The 17129-nt window shown below is 41.2% G+C and overlaps 1 protein-coding gene across 2 annotated transcripts in view; it reads right to left on the bottom strand.

The window, feature by feature from the left end:
* The window catches only part of snx29 (sorting nexin 29), a 175471-nt gene that overhangs the window by 10141 nt on the left and 148201 nt on the right, over positions 1-17129 (bottom strand). For both annotated transcript variants that reach the window (XR_012591971.1, XM_074620629.1), the window contains exon 20: positions 6981-7120. Coding sequence is in view for 1 of the 2 variants with exons in the window: in XM_074620629.1 (XP_074476730.1) it covers positions 6981-7120 (140 nt within the window). In the remaining variant the exon portion in view is untranslated. The remainder of the gene's footprint in view (positions 1-6980; positions 7121-17129) is intronic.

Raw genomic sequence — 17129 nt, 5'->3', positions numbered from 1 at the left:
TGAGGGTGCAGGTAGTACCCACGCAGACCCTCCGCCGTTTTCTGTCATTTTGGCTGGCTGCGGTTTGTTTTAGTTTTTGACGGATACGGAACGGATAAGGGCTGCACGGTGGTGCAGTGGTTAGCACTGGCGCCTCACAGCTAGAGGGTTGCAGGTTCAAATCTGGCTTGGGGCCCTTCTGTGTGGAGTTTGCTTGTTCTCCCCGTGTTAGCGTGGGTTTTCTCCGGGTACTCCGGTTTCCTCCCACAGTCCAAAGACATGCAGGTTAGGTTAATTGTTGACTCTAAATTGCCCGTAGGTGTGAATGTGAGTGTGAATGGTTGTCTGTCTCTATGTGTCAGCCCTGTGATGGACTGGCGACCTGTCCAGGGTGTACCCCGCCTTCGCCCAATGTCGGCTGGGATCGGCTCCAGCCCCCCCGCGACCCCTAACGGGATAAGCGGTTGCAGATGAGGATGAGGATGAGGAACGGATATGACGTCACGTTAGTCAGAGTACAAAAATAAAAGCGGTAACTTCCTTTCAAAATCGTAAGAACAAAAAATCCCGATACATAGGTGAATTGTTTTTTTCCCCCCACCCCTGGAAAAGACTGCTCTGTAAGCACAGAGCACAGATGAAAAACATAAGGCTTCAAAGTGCGATAACCATCAAGTTCAAACAGCTCCGGGGGGGACGGTGTGACCAGATAATATGCCTGGGCTTTGTTAATATGGCAAACATTATTCTCTGGCACAAAATGTACATTCATCAGTGGCACAAGTATCACTTATCCCCGTATCTCCGCCGCAACAGGCGAGCTCAATCAAGTGCAGTAACACAACTTGAACTTGACCAAGGTTGGCCAAACAGTGATGCGACGGGGAGTTATGTCAGCAAGAATATCATACTAAATTGGAGGCAACATGCAGAGTCGAAACCACAAGCCATCTCATTTATTCATATCAAACTGGGTAAAGTAGCTAAATTAATTAGGCTTTCAGTATACGTTTTTTCTCTGTCACTCAGCGTGGGCCTGTCCTCCATTTGGACATTGACTTGTGCAAGATAATAACTTTTCCAGGCACTGTTGGAATATTAATAATTTGACCGCAGAGGTGCATAATTAGAGTAAGCAGGTGCACAAACACAAGCGTGCATGAAATTGATTGTCTACCAGTCTCAAGTAAAACCAACCATGTGTACAGGCAGACACAGATAAATTGTCTCAGGCCTCCACAATAAAAGGTTACACCCTCATTCTAAAGTCAAACTGCTCTTGACCGCCAGACAAAAGTCTACAACACTTTTCTCTGAGGCAGCAGGTCAATAAGGCGAGAGCCCAGACTGAGAGTGTGTACTTTCTGTCCTGAGTAAACCATACAAGTGTTGAGGTTGAGCTGCATGCTAAGTGGTAGCATCTAGGGAGAGGTGTGACCGAGTTGTGAGGAAAATTGGAGCATGCGAGTCCAAAGAAGTGAGCGCGGAGAGGCACAACAAGAGATCTGTATGCATCATGTATTGTACAAGCATGAACACTGCTGACAGGCCTGTTACTCTACATATAAATTACATAATAGTGTTATATAAAAAGGTGGGTCAGTGATGACCTACAGTTGGTCATCAAAACAAGAGTCTACAGCCATCCTAGCAGCTACTGTAGGCACATTGGTGCGTCTAGCTAAATGCTAACGGCAGCATGCTGACATGCTCACAATGACAATGCTAACATGCTGATGTATAATGGCGTAATGTTTACCATGTTCACCGTCTTAATTGATAGCATGTTAGCATTTGCTAATTAGCTCTAGACACAACTTAAAGCTGAGGCCTCTGGTTGCAAAAAGAAGTCTGATTGTATAGATTTCTATGAGAAAATTAGCCTACTTCTCACTTGATTTATTACCTCAGTAAACATTGTAAACATGAGTTTATGGTCTCAATCACTAGTTTCAAGTCTTCTTCAATACAGCATGATGCTCTTTTAGTAAATGATGGTCCCATTTAGAGTCAAATAGACCATAAAGCAGGGGATGCTTTAAGACGTGGCTACCTTGTGATTGACAGGACGCTACCGGTCTGGGCGTTGTCCACGTTTTCGTCTTAGAACTTTAATCCTTTCCGTGTGTTTTCAGTTCATGAAAATGAATTATAACCTTTTTGGTCGCCTAAGCGTTCGGTTGTACTTAGCTCCATCCTCTCGTGTCACTTCTGGTTGCAAAAAAACAAGATGGCGACGGCCAAGATGATGAACTGGAGGCTTCGAAATGGCAGTCCACAAACCAATGGGTGACGTCATGGTGACTACGTTCTCCTCTTTAAATAATAATATTTACCATGTTCACCATCTTAATTTAGCTTGTTAGCAATGCTAGCATTTGCTAATTAGCTCTAAACGCAAATCAAAGCTGAGGCTGATGGGAAACGTCATTAGTTTTGCAGGTTTTTGGCCAAAACTTGACTTGATGATGGCGCTAGATGAAAAGTTAAGATCTTCAGGGTATTTAAACTTCATCCTGTGTGAACCGTATTGTGTGAGTGAAATGGCACTGCATACTTCCACTAGAGTAGGTATCATTATTTCTCCTGGGAGCAGTTATTTGATCCTCTGAAAACACAATATGTCATCCACTTTTACCTCCTCTGTGGAAGATCAGTGGGATCAAACAGAAACGTCTGGTGTTAATGCCTTTGTCAAACTACTGCTAAGTTAAATCAAAGCAGTGGGAACACTTCCAAGTACGTTAACCGTCAGCTCACATCAATCTGAGTAACTAATTATGACAAAATCCAAACAGATGATTGGCAGGTAACATAGTTATTAAATGACTCAACTTCAAGCTGATATTTAAAGGGTAAGTAGTAACTTTTTATGGCTTTGTAACAGGAATATAGTCACTGAATATATCATGATACGGCGTTTAGTTCAGTGCAGCATCATTAAGGAGTTTTGAGATCCATCTGGTCTTTGAGCACCAAGTGCCTCAGCAGGAGATCTGAAGTGCTGATCCCCAATCTGTCTTCCCCTTTTTTCTCTCTTTCCTCTGTCTCCTCCTCAGTCCAGCTTGCTTTCCCTCCATCCTCCGCTGCCCCCTTCCCTTCATCTTTCTCACTAAACTGCCTCCTGTCATTTTCTCCCTCCGCTGGCTTCTCAATGAACCAGAACATCTGTTATCCCGCATTTGAGTCTCTCCACCCTTTTGCTATTGTGTTACAACCATAGACTGTATATAAGAAGTGGACATAGTCACCGTGACATAACCCATTGGTTTGTGGACTGCCGTTTTCAAGCCTCGAGTTCAGCATTTTGACTGTCGCCATCTTGCTTTTTAGCCGTCACCATCTTGCTTTTTTGCAACCAGAAGGGTAGCTGCTAGAAGGAAGCCCGCAAACTGGGGAAACTCTCATGACATTGTTAAGGTAAGACATTGATCTTGAATAGTTAAGGTTAGGATAGGTCGTCGGGCGGTGAGTCTCGCGAGAGTTTCTGCAAGTTTTTGCAGATCTCAGATCAGATTTGCAGTTTGCTGGCTCCCTTCTAGACATGACCAACCAGAAGTGACCAGACAACACCGAGGTAGCGGCCTGTCAATCACAAGGTAGCCACGCCCTAAAGCATCCCCTGCTTTATGGTCTATTTGACTCTAAATGGGACCATCATTTACTAAATGAACATCATGCTGTATTGAAGACTTGAAACTAGTGATTGAGACCATAAACTCATGTTTATAATGTTTACTGAGGTAATAAATCAAGTAAGAAGTAGGCTCATTTTCTCATAGACTTCTATACAATCGGACTTCTTTTTACAACCAGAGGAGTCGCCCCCTGCTGACTGTTAGAAAGAATGCAAGTCTAAGGCACTTCCTCATTGGCTTCACTTCTCAAACCCGGAGGTTGCCCGCTGGTTACAAAGCAACAATATCTGGTTGCATCATGGAGGTCCAGAGGATAATTAGCTAGATAATGTAAAATATGTAACTATTAAAAATATTAAATATATATATATATATTGCTAGTTTGTGGGGATAGATTAATTTGGTAACGTTCATAGTAAAAGTGAAGAATCTGACGAAGTATATCTGATGTTTGGTCCATTAATCAGTCACCTATACAGTGGGATTAGGGAAATGAACATGCTGGATTTACCATATTTTTACCCGGCCTATATTAGCGACAGGCCTTTATTTGTTCATGCTGGCTATTATTTGAGGCTTGGCCACTATTTGAGAATTTACAGTCGTCAATAGTCATGTTTCCATTCAATTGACAAGCAAATTTTAAGCAACCTTTTTAAATATCGCAAAAACAAAGAAAAGAAAAGAAAATTAGGTCCGTTTCCATTACCTGGTTTGGAGCAAATAAACTTGACCTTAGTTTGGTCAGAAGTTGGTGCTATGAGGCTGTAATTTGCCAATAAACTAGAGGAAGTAGAGGTTGCAAACTGGAAACAAAACAAGTAGACTTGGCCATCTAGCCATCTACAAGAGGATATTGGAGATAGAATTTGTTTCAATTGGGCAGGTTTTATTTGTTCTTTCATGTCAGCTAGTATTAGCCATGTTTCATGCTGTCCGGAGACGAAGACAAGCATTCGCACGTAAAGGGAATATCCACGAAAATGCAGAAACCTTCAAAATGCAAATAGAAATACGTGAATGGAAACACTGCTACAGTTAATTTGGATCAGACACGGTTGTTACATAATTAAGCAATGTATGGGTTCTATTTAGGGCCAAACAGTATTCTCTACACGTTCCTCCCAACCTCCCTCATCAAGTTAATGACCTGACTAATCAGGCTTTCATCCCTCCACTGAAGATGTTAGACCAGCACAGGTTTGATCATGCCAACTAAACAGGCAGTTAAACAGTAACATCATTAAACATCATGACAACACTGGCCGATCTCCGAGCAACACTGAAAGAGAAACTACAGAGTACTGTATGCCTATTATGGTATGCTGATTGGTGTTGATCCGGTGTCGGCTGTGATTCCTTTGAGTCACAGTATAGCGAGAATTTCAGTGTCAGCACAGATCACAGCGGGCCGAGACAGACCTGCGTACGCAAGTAAAAGTCTTCAACCATCCATTCAATGTCGCTGGATATGACGCTCGAGATATTTGTTGTGCAAACATGTTAACGTGATGTACCGATGAACTGCTGTCTGCTGCATCAACTCAACTTCAATGCTAACCTTTTCTGAGGTGAATTTTTGGCCAAAGAGTGTTGACCCATAACATCAGCTGTTCACATCACCAACTAGAGCAGAGTTTGTTGTTTTGTAACCGTTAGCCTACTGGGATAAAACTCACGAGTAAATCCTACATAAGCAGTAACTGGGGAAGTGTGGATGTGTATATATGAGCGAAGACGTATTAAACTCTGAATACCAATATTTCAGTGTAGGAAGAACAGAAGGAAGTAATGTGATGTGGCTTGACACTGTAATATTTCATGCCATTCAAAGATGTGCAATAGAAAGGTTTCTATTTCAGCTCGGAGATATGAGAAGGAGAGATACTGTAGGATTATTAAGCCCCTCAGGGTAGACTAAATAATGAGCAGTCTGCGCTCTGGAGGGTTTACACAGGCCCATGTTGTTCTCTTCTTCTACTGGACTACTGCCTTTAGAGACTTACCTCTCAATTTGAATTCATCTTTAATATTGATTTTTTTTTTTTTATGACTGTATTGATGCTACTTAATAATACGAGGGATGTGATATACACAGAGCAGAGTTTAACTTCTTTTTTTCTTCTGATGTATCTGGGAAAATTATGTGCATAGGCGTTACCATGGTTACCAAATGATCTTGGATAATTCTGTGATCTTAGGAGATCTTTTCCTGGACAGTTCTCACGATAAGCAGATGGATTTAGTAGCTTATACGATCACACGGTAATGTGGTTGGTCTGCTTTGCTTTCATACCACAAACCGCACCAGAGTCTGATCCAGAACCAGACCAGAGACCCACCTTCTGAAGCGGTCTCGTTCCAGAACCCAACTCGGGGGTATGACTGGGCTGAAAGCAACACATACAGTAGACTGCACTGTCTCATTTTCAACAAATAAAAATGCATGCCTTGAGAACGATTTGAATACCATCATCACATTAGAACTCTACACATAGTGGCTTTTAACAAGGCCACACAGTGAAGACATCTATGTCAACTATGTTGTTGTTGTTGTTGATGTTGTTGCCTTGGCCCGATGACTCAGACGTCTCCAGAGAGGAAATGACATTCCAGTCAGATGGTGTGACGGGTCACGGCAGCTGACTGATCGCAGTAAAGTGGAAACTGAACAGGAAATGACTGGAACATCTCATATTCAGACGTAGCCTGATAGGTAGGTGGGCAGCCGGGGGCATCAAACGCTTTCACACGTTGCTAGTCCGAGTGTGTGTGTGTGAGAGAACATAAACGTACGCTTGTATGTGTGAATTATGAGTGTAAAACGCTGAAGTTTGTGTACAAGGGATTTGGCATCGTCGGTGACATTAATCCTCCCTGTTTTGTATCCTGTAACAGCTTCTACCACAACAGCTGTGGCAGCTAATTCCTTCTGAGAATCTTGTAGATTAAATTGGTATAATAAATATAAACTATTGCCAAAAACTGATGTTTTTCCTGTTTAGATGTCATGTGAGCATACAATGGGATTTCTGCAATGATTAAAGGCATCTCTACATTTTTTTTAAAGCAGTAAATAATGTGGATTCCATTATATTTGAGTTTGCTGTGCACAAACCACAACTAAAAAACACCATCTAATGCTGTGCATATATAAAGAAAGTTACACATGTTCCCTGATTTCTTTCCCTCCTGTTCTGTAATCTTTCACAGACAGGAGCCCAACACCTGCACACACGTGCTGGCATCCTTATCCTGAATCTCTCTCACCTCCCCTCCCTCACACACACACAAACATATCTACACATGCTCACATAAAAGGCTATGAACTTGTATCGAACATGCCCGCGTGTGTCCACTTACAGACAGAAAGGCAGCAGAGACAGCAGGGTCTCTTTGGTGGGTCGGGATGTGAACTCCGGCAGCGTCTGGATCAGTTTGTTCATCACCGTGCGAAGGTAGCCCTGCAGCTGCTTCCTCCTCTCCTCCACAAACTTGGCATCCTGCAGACCGAGAGACACAGCAGAGAGGCAAACAGAGCGGGGGAAGGAGAGAGAAGAAAGAGTTAGTTGCAGATAAAATGGTGCAACTTTTTTATCACACTAAAATAATACATTAGTGGGATGTATTATAGCGGCTATAATAAATATTTTTTATGTTAAAGGGATAGTCTATAGTCAGTGTATTAACTACAGTAGATGACGGTCGGCACGCCCACAGTTTGGAGAAGCACACAGGAGTTACTGCATGGAACAAAAGCAATGTACTGCTGTGGACGGGGCCGGCAGCAAAACATATTTTAGCCACCTAAAAGAAAGGCTCACCTAAAAAAAAATCAATATCAGTTTTAGAATATTTTCTCCGGTTTACCTTGCTGTGAGACAGCCCTTTCCGACGGGGAACTGAAGCGGTTACCTATGCTCTCGCCAAAGCAACCAGACTCCATTGTAAAAAAACTCAATTTTACCTCGCAGAACACAGGGGTTGTTAGTCTACCGCTGCCTCGATCTGTTAGTTCGTTTGTGTAATTGTGGGACTTCGGTTAGTTCGGATTCACCAAAATTACACAATAACACAAACAAACTAACCGATCGAGGCAGCGGTAGACCAGCAACACCTGTGTTCTGCAAGGTAAAATTACAGGTTTTTTCAATGGAGTCTGGTGGCTTTGGCTAGAGCATAGATGGATACAACAGTTTCAGTTCCCCGTCGGAAAGCGCTGTCTCACGGCAAGGTAAACTGGCGTAAATATTCTAAATATAGCATACACTTAAACTGATATTGATTTTTTTAGGTGGCTAAAATACATTTTGCTGCCGGCCCCGTCCACAGCAGTACATCACTTTGCTTCCATGCGGTACCTCCTGTCTGCTTCTCCAAACTGGGGGCGTGATGACCGTCATCTACTGTAGTTAATACACTGACTATGGATAAGTACTTCATACAACCCCACTTCAAAACACTATCCATTTAAAGACCTATTACTCCGGAATGATTAGGTCTTGTTGCTGCTAGGATCTGAGTTTTCTTTCTGTCAGTACAATTACTTTATGTTTGCAGTTAAAACTACAACTACACTTTAACATAGTCCATAAGGCTGCCAATGACCAGGCCTCCAAATCCCATATCTCCCATGACAAGCAATGCTCCACACTTGATGGAAAAAAAGAAGTCTTTTCAAGGATTAACACACCTCTATATTTGTGTTTATTTTGTGATTTGGTCGCTGATGTTGAAGAGAAATTAGGCACAGTCATATGAGCATTCAAACTTCCCTCACAGAGCGACTCTGGAGGCACAGGCACAGAGCCACATGGCCAATGTTAGCATGGCTAATCGGTGTCCAGCAAGGCTCAGAACAAAGCCTGGGCAATGCTCCGTTTTACTCTCTGGTGCTCGGGACTGGAACAAAACAGCCATTATACTGCAGGAGGCCAACATGCTTCTCTTTTGATCTAAAATCCCAACACCCGAGTGAGTTGAAGTGCCTTGTCTTAAAATACAAATGTGGTTATTCTGTACAAGAAGCCCTGGCACCACATAGAATTTTTCAATGAAAGCAGTGATAACATAAGGCTGACGTAGGTTCAAATTCATTCATCAACGAGTGAAATGAAATTACTGCTTGTGTATAAGTTGTTAACATCCGAGGCCAATGGGGATTTCAACAAGCTACCTGCTATTTTCCCAGGTGCAGGGTCATTACACTTACACTAACAGTAATGCTTTTGACAAAGAAAAATATGATGAAATTCATTCAATTCAATACAATCCATAACAGCTATAAAAGAGATTAAATACAGCAGCATGCATAATTAAAAAAAAAAAAAAAAGTAGTCTTGGGGAAGTAGGAAATGCGGGAAGTATTTGCAATATTACATTTATTGCCCAGTAGTTTTGTTTTTTAATTAAAAAAAAAATCAAATCATGGAATGTATTAGTGTTTACTCTCAGCCCTCAGAGAACCGCAGGAATGGGTATGACTTTAAAAGCGGTGGATCCAATGAGCCCAACTGTATTCATGTGTGATGATGTTAGTCTCCATAGTAGCCATTTCATTGTAGTGAGACCATTTTTTTGAAACGTGACCTCACTGTATAAAATGACCTGTGGTGACCTCTAGGATAATCACAGCCTCACGAAACTGTACAACCACAAACTAGAGACCTAGAGCATTCAGAGGATGGATGGATCAAACTAAAGACCTATAGCATTCAGAGGATGGATGGATCAAACTAAAGACCTAGAGCATTCAGAGGATGGATGGATCAAACTAAAGACCTAGAGCATTCAGAGGATGGATGGCTTTCCTAGGTAGGTTGACAATAAGTGCTTGCCATCCAATCGCCGAAAAATGCAATTCTTGCAGAAATCTCTCAAACGTCAAAAGTTTTTGACACCAAATCACAGCATGGCTTTTTCTATGGTGTTTCTCAAGGTCTTGGTGTCTTAATGTGGTATTTTAGAGGGATTATTGATAATTTTATCAATTCTCGAGTGGTAAAAAATGGCTAAATTTAGCACCAAATTGGTGTAACAAATGGTATCACCCAAAATTGGTGCAACAACTTATGAGACATAAGTGAGCATGGAAATGGTCATCACATGCTTCATATCATAATGTTCTAAACCCTTACACACTTTCACAATTCATTTGAATGAATGAATGAATTCATGTTTATTTCTGATTTCTGACTAGAACAACTTGACACACAGTGCTGAGCTGCAGCTCAAATTAATCTTCAGGTTCCCAGCTTTCAGATGATGTACACCACTTCTATGTGACATCTACTGTTGACCTGCTATCTCGCCCTAAAGACCCCCTGTACCCCCCTAAAAAAGACAAAACCGGGTCTATGTGGGTCTCTAAGGGTTATCTCTTACAATACAGAAGAAAATATAAGCAGTTCCTTTTCTACACATTTTTCAATTTCCATAAAAGTACCACAGAGGGTGCAATGCATGAGGTATTTAACGCTATTCTCCCAGCTGTACAGACCTTTATAGCCATCTAAATCAACCAGTGGCAAGTGTGTGTGTCCTCTAGGGCTTTATTTCAAGGTATCAAAATAAATATATAACTGTGATATGTCATACAGAAGATTATTTCATTGGTGTTGAAAAAATAAAATCCACAAATCTCTGAGAGTCGTGACCAGACTACTGCATCACCGTCACGCATCAACTTTAAGTGCATGCAACCTTATTCATCACTAAAAACAAATTAAAGTCAACCGTCAACGCTTCCGCTAATGTTGTACCCTTGTGCTGAGTCACTAACTGTGTGTAGCAAACAAAAGCTGTGTGAAAAACAACAGGTGGAAAATGTGCTGAGAAGAATTTCAATATCTCCACGAATGCATACTGAATTTACAGAGGCACATCATCAGCTGCCTTTAGGCTGCATATTCATGGTACATATATATATGTTCACATTTTGACACTTACCAAAAAGTTGGTATGCATTACAGTGGCAAGAGAGAACTTTTTTTTAAAACGGGGGAGTATATAAGAGGTTCACTGTCGCCCCAAGTAGTGGATAAGTGTGTACGTTTAGGGGAGTACTGTGGGAGTGGATAAGTAAACTCTGCTGTAGCGTGCAGGGTGAAACAGGCGCGGTACGACCGGGTAAATCTGATGTGTCAGATTAGCCTGTGCGTGCCAGCGTGGGTTTCATGCTATGTCAACACAATAAGGGACACCCTGACTGCTTTCATGGATGTCAGTGCAGTAATAACACTAATGGACATCACGACTGATTCATCCTCTCGTGGAGGACGGAGAGGAGGGCTGAAGAGGCCAGGTGCTTGTCTCTTGTACGCAGAGAGGGCAGAGCGGATACTACCGTGGCATACTGATGCAGCTACAAGGCTCATTCTGTCCTCTTACATCTGTCTGCTTACATCAAGCTATCTCAACACTAGATCCTTCCTAGTCGTCCTCCACCCAACCCCATCCCACCCCATCCTCTCTTATAAACTGATATGACATGAAGCCTAAATCAGTCTATTATTATTCATCATATAGGAAAGGGCAAGTAACAGCAGCACATACAAAACATGAGGGTGAGCGAGGCCTATTACTGTCTCCTATGGAAGCTACATAAATCACACATATCCTGTTTAACCAGAAGATATAGGAAGATATGGGGAAGCTCTACAAAGGCTGTTGAGACCTGAATTTGTTGTTTTTTTTACATGTTTTACCATATAAGAAATGATAATGTCATAGAAAAGTACATATGTTGATGTATAAAAGGCTTTTTAGATTTGCAGTGGCTACAAAACAAAGCCAAAACTCCAACATAGAAAAGAAAAGCCAACTATAGGTGGCTAAAGCCAGAGAGCTAGCTACATCAGAGGAAAGCTAGCTAGCGAGATACCCGCAGCTAGTTTGAGAAAAAAGCTAAAACTAACTTGTTTATTTTTCCCTATCTGTAAATGAAAAATATCTATTTTCATTCAGTTAGTTATTCCTCATAATTAAATGAGGCAGTACTTAGCTCAAGCCAATCACACCAGTGGAAAAAAATAGCAAAACCTGCTAAGGGTGACTAGCTTAGCGGATCTCAGTAGCTGCTTTCTTTGAGTGTATGCAATATGGTGTTGTTAAGCTAAGCTACCTTTAATCATATATTTAAATGTATTCAACAGTAAATATTTTTTATTATACTTATTTTATTACAAATATTAAAAGTAAAAAGACAGACATACACCTAACAAAACAGAGATATGCTGTATTTAAACAAGCTATGGGTTGTGAATAATAAAAATTAAAGAGGACCTATTATGCTTTTGTGCTTTTTCCTTGTCCTTTAGTGTGGTATATATATATATATACATATATATATATATGTATATATATATATATATATACGTTTTGTGCATGTAAAAGGTCTGTAAAGTTAGAAAGCCCAAAGTCCTGGCCAAAGGGAGTTACTCTCCCCCATAGAAACACTGCTCCTGAACTGCCTGAAACGCCTTGATTGAAGTCCTTCCTTTTCTTCCGTAACGTGGTGATGTCACCAATTTGCATAATACCTGCCTAGCAGCTAGCTTGGCACGCCCTCAAACAAAGCTACTTAGAGCGGAGCTGGAGCGGAGCCTGAAGAGTTTGGTTCGGTTGACCAATCACAACAGAGTGGGCCAGCTGACCAATTAGAGCAGACTGGGCTTTTCAGACAGAGGGTGAAAAGAGGTGCTGCGGCACAGCTGGTATGAGAAAAAAAAAGCTTTTTTTGAACATTAAAGCATGTAAACATGTTCTAGTAGAAACACAAAACACAAGCATTCACCTGGAAATGAGCATAATAGGTCCTCTTTAAGTTTATTTTCTTAAAACAAACTAGTGAAAATGGATAGATGGGTAGATGTTGCATTTTCCCATCACATTCTGTGAAGATTATCAAAAGACAGAGCACAGTATCTGTAGGTATTATGTAGCCTATTGTAGATTTTATGGCAAAACGTTAAACTCTTTCTTCATTGCTTCAGTGGTTAATACTGTTTTGTATTTGTAAGGCAGGATAGATGGTTTATGGACTTATTTCTTGTGTCCATTCTTGCTTCCCTCACCTCTAGATGTCATAAATGTTATGGATTCTCGTCGCGAGATAAGACATTTTCTATATGCATGCTTATCAGCAGCGTATGATGTGATATGGGACCATAAAATGGTCATGTAAATGCAGAAAGATAAACCGAATGTACTGTATATATACACACATGCACTAGCACACACACACCACAGCTAAATGTCACTTCCCAGAGAGAAGAGATAAGCAGGAGAGGGGGGAAGTCAATGGAAGAGAAGCGTGAAGTAGTCACATATGCGTCGGGGTCTCCACAACTGCTCAGTGAATTTGCTGCCAGCTTTACGCCTTTCAATTCAGGGGGAGGGAAAAAAAAAAAAAACTCCACATAGCACGCCTGAAGAACTAAATGTTGCCTGGCAACAAAAAAACATATTCAGAAGTGAAAAGTAACTACACCCTACGATATCAACCACTTTTTTTTCTCTCCAAAACAGAAAATCAATGCTTCTGACAAGACTTCGATCCTGCTTGAAATTCTGGAGTAACTGTGTTTACAGTGATTTATATTCCTGTTGTGTTCCTTACACAGAGAGAGAGAGAGAGAGAGACAGGAGGGATGTAGGGATGCCATGTAAGTACCAGTCCAGATTTGCTGGTTGCATAATAAGCTGCTGTCTTGCCAATTCAGACACTTATAACAAGCAGACTGTGAACACATTTTGTGTAAGGCTTTTCTGTATGTGGATCTGGCCCTGTCTTGTATATTTTCTGAAAACAAAAAGTTTCTTAGCTTCACATATGCGGTCCAAAAACAAAAAACAGAATCTCCCAGCAGGTCATCACCACTTAAAAAAGGAAAATCAACCTGAGCGCTGATTTGAACCTGCAGTACACTTGAATTAAATGAGAGTGGACAGCGTCGGTGCACGCAAACAAGGTCAACACTTTCCACCAAGTCAGCCCACACCGGACCACAGCCAGGCTGAACAGGCTGTTCTCTAAACATGCTCCGAAACCGCGGAGTCCGGGGCCATGCATAAAACATCAACAGGCAATTCCAGGAATGCTCATACAAGACCTCCACAATGTCTCCTTGTCATAATTAAAAGCGTAAAACATGTATATTGCATAATATGTGAACACAACATACTAGGGCTGATTAATAATTCACTTTGTAGTCTCTGATTAATTAATCAGGGCAGCCTTGGCGCTTTGAATGTGCAGATGGGGTGACCGCTGAGGGCAAGTGGTAGTTGTGTAAGTGCCATTTCTTTCCTGCTATGATTGCCTTTCAGGACTCTAATGTGATGTTACTGTAATCACAATCATCCAAAGCCATAATGTCACATTCATTGCCATTGTTGTAAATTCCATTGAAACAAATATCTGGTATCAAAGAACTAGGGCTGTCAATCCATTCAAATATTTAATGGCGATTAATCACTTAGTTAATTGTGATTAATTGCAAATTAATCACACATTTTGTATCTGTTCAAAATGTACCTTAAAGGGAAATTTGTCAAGTATTTAATACTCTTATCAACATGGGAGTGGGCAAATATGCTGCTTTATGCAAAGTATGTATGTATTTATTATTGGAAATAAATTACCAACACAAAACAATAACAGATATTGTTCAGAAACCCTCACAGGTACTGCATTTAGCATAAAAAAATATGTTCAAATCATAACATCAGTGTGCTGACTCGACTATGGCTTGCCCAAACTGCATGTGATTATCATAAAGTGGGCATGTCTGTAAAGGGGAGACTTGTGGGTACCCATAGAACCCATTTTCATTCACATATCTTGAGGTCAGAGGTCAAAGGACCCCTTTGAAAATGGCCATGCCAGTTTTTCCTCGCCAAAATGTAGCGCAAGTTTGGAGCGTTATTTAGCCTCCTTCGAGACAAGTAAGTATGACTAGGTCGGTGCCAATGGATTCTTTAGGTTCTTGTTCCATATGATGTCACTATCGCCACTTCTAACTTTAAAACTGAGCCCACTACAACCTCCGTAAGTATTGATTGCGTTAAAGGAATTAGTGGCATTAAAACAAATCTGAAACAATTTAAAAAGTTAACGTGTAAAGCAGCTTGGGCAGGAAGATCATATGCAAAAACAATTGCTGACAAATCTAATTAGTCTGTTGAGAAAATAAAAGTACATCTTCTACACAGTCCTATATGACAGCTGGCTTAACACGCTCAATAAACAGTGTTCTCTACCGTGGAAGAAACAGCGTTCACCACAAGACTCTTTTACATTGGGTGTCTCTTTTAATCTGTAGCTCCTGGGAAAAAGAAAAACCACAACGTCTCCATTTGTGGCCTTGAAAGAAGAAAGAGGGAGAGATAAAAGCCAGAAATGAAGCCATTTGTATCGAAGCCTACGGCGGATGAGTGACTTGAGTGAGCAGGAGGGGAGACAGAGATACGAGTGGGGCAAATGAGAGAAATTGATATCGAAGGGTGAGAACAAGAAAAAGACGCCTTTGGACGCAAGTCATAAAATGTGGATGAGGTGCGTCCAGTGAAGAAAAGCTGACAGCTGGACTCTGGGGTCTGACAACAACGTGCGTCTTTGCCGTAATCTTTGTGCCCCCTCTCTGTCTCAGTGTTAGCATCAGGAGGGATTTGACAGGCGCGACTTGGGAACATTTAGCCTGTATGCCTGGCCGGGGCCCCTGACAAATCAGCTGGTTAAGAGCTGTCACAGGCAGTGTGTGCGGAACATCATCTGTATTGTTAGGTCACGCAGCTGGACAGTCTCGCCCAAAGCGCTCGGCGACTCAGAGAGGAAGAGTCTCATTAGCGGGACTGAGAGATGCACAAATGAGTCAACGAGGCAAAGTCTTGATGGCGTCGAGGCCTCACGGGGCCACAGCGACCGCCGTCAGGAGGTCAACTCTGCCGCTGGCTGTTGTGACATGAGCCACTCTCTAAATGAAATGAATCCAAATGATGATTCCCTTGACTGTATTTTCATGGTTGGCACTTAAGTAGTGATAGCTGAAGGTGTCCTGTTTACAAGCACCACAGTCAGCAATTTTAAAGAGGACCTATTATGCTTATTTTCAGGTGCATACTTGTATTTTGGGTTTCTATTAGAACGTGTTTACATGCTTTAATGTTCAAAGAACACTTTATTTTTTCTCATACCAGCTTTGCTGAAGCTCCTCTTTTCACCTTCTGTCTGAAAAGCCCAGTCTGCTCTGATTGGTCAGCTGGCCCACTCTGTTGTGATTGGTCAACCGAACCAAACTCTTCAGACTCCGCTCCAGCTCCACTCTAACAAGCTTTGTTCGAGAGCATAGCTGCTAGGCAGGTATTATGCAAATGTGATACTTGGTGACATCACCGTGTTACGGAAGAAAAAGGCGGGACTTCAAGCAAGGTGTTTCAGGCAGTTCAGGAACAGTGTTTATTTGGGGGAGAGTAACTCCCTTTGGCAACTTTGGACTTAACTTTGCAGACCTTTTACATGCACAAAAAACTACTGTGTATATAACACGCTAAAGGAAAGGGAAAAAGCACAAAAACCCAATAGGTCCTCTTTAATGAAGGGTTCTGTATACCACTGGTTCCCAGCCTGGGGGTCCCGAGCCCCACTATGGGTCGCCAAAGTTTCACAGGTGGTCGCGAGGTCTTCTTGATTTTCAGGGGTGTAAAACAAGTTTTTTAAACAAATGTACAGTTGGCCAATATCTCAGCATTTCTTCCATTTCTGTGAAGAAAACTAAATTAAATTGTTATTTTTAAAGTTTGTATTTAAAACATAAATTAAAACAAATCCCATATGATACGGGTATGGTAAAGCCTTTTTTTTTTTTCAGAGAGCCTTCCCTCTGCTAAACAGCCTCGTCCTGCATCAGAAAAGTATGCAGATAAAACAACCAGAAAAGCTGATAGAACAAAGGCCAAGCACCAGGGAGGAGAAAACATTGAATTTATAAAAAAAAAAGAAGAAGCCTTTTAAATATGAATGCTTGTTAAATAAAACTACACAATACAGATAATTGTAATAAAAGTCCCTAAAAATAACAGGGAAAACTCTTCTCTGATGCATAATTCACAGGAAATAATCTAATCAAAATTCATCTTTATCACTCGTTTTACACAAACTTTCCTGCATTCAATTTTGGGTTATTTGTAGAGTTTATCAGTTGTTCTGTACTGTTATTGTTATGCATTGAATATAATATGAAATATCCATAAAATATGTCACTTAGTTAGGGGTCGTCAGTTTACACAATGCTAGGAAAGGGGTCCCCCTAAGGAAAAAGGTTGGGAAGCACTGCTATATACATTCATTACATATACAGTATATTAGTGTATGGAAAGAGTCAAATTATTCCAAAAAAATCGTGATCTGAAGGAATGTTTACTTACCAGATTTTAATATTTTTTTCAAGCTAAATCAAATGAGTTTTAAACTGAGCCCGTTTATTCTGAGTGATGTCTTATTCCAAATGTCAA

Source organism: Sebastes fasciatus, chromosome 20 (assembly GCF_043250625.1).
Source record: "Sebastes fasciatus isolate fSebFas1 chromosome 20, fSebFas1.pri, whole genome shotgun sequence".
Classification (NCBI taxonomy): domain Eukaryota; kingdom Metazoa; phylum Chordata; class Actinopteri; order Perciformes; family Sebastidae; genus Sebastes; species Sebastes fasciatus.
Note: the sequence above shows the minus strand (reverse complement) of the source record. Positions and strands in the feature narration are given on the sequence as shown.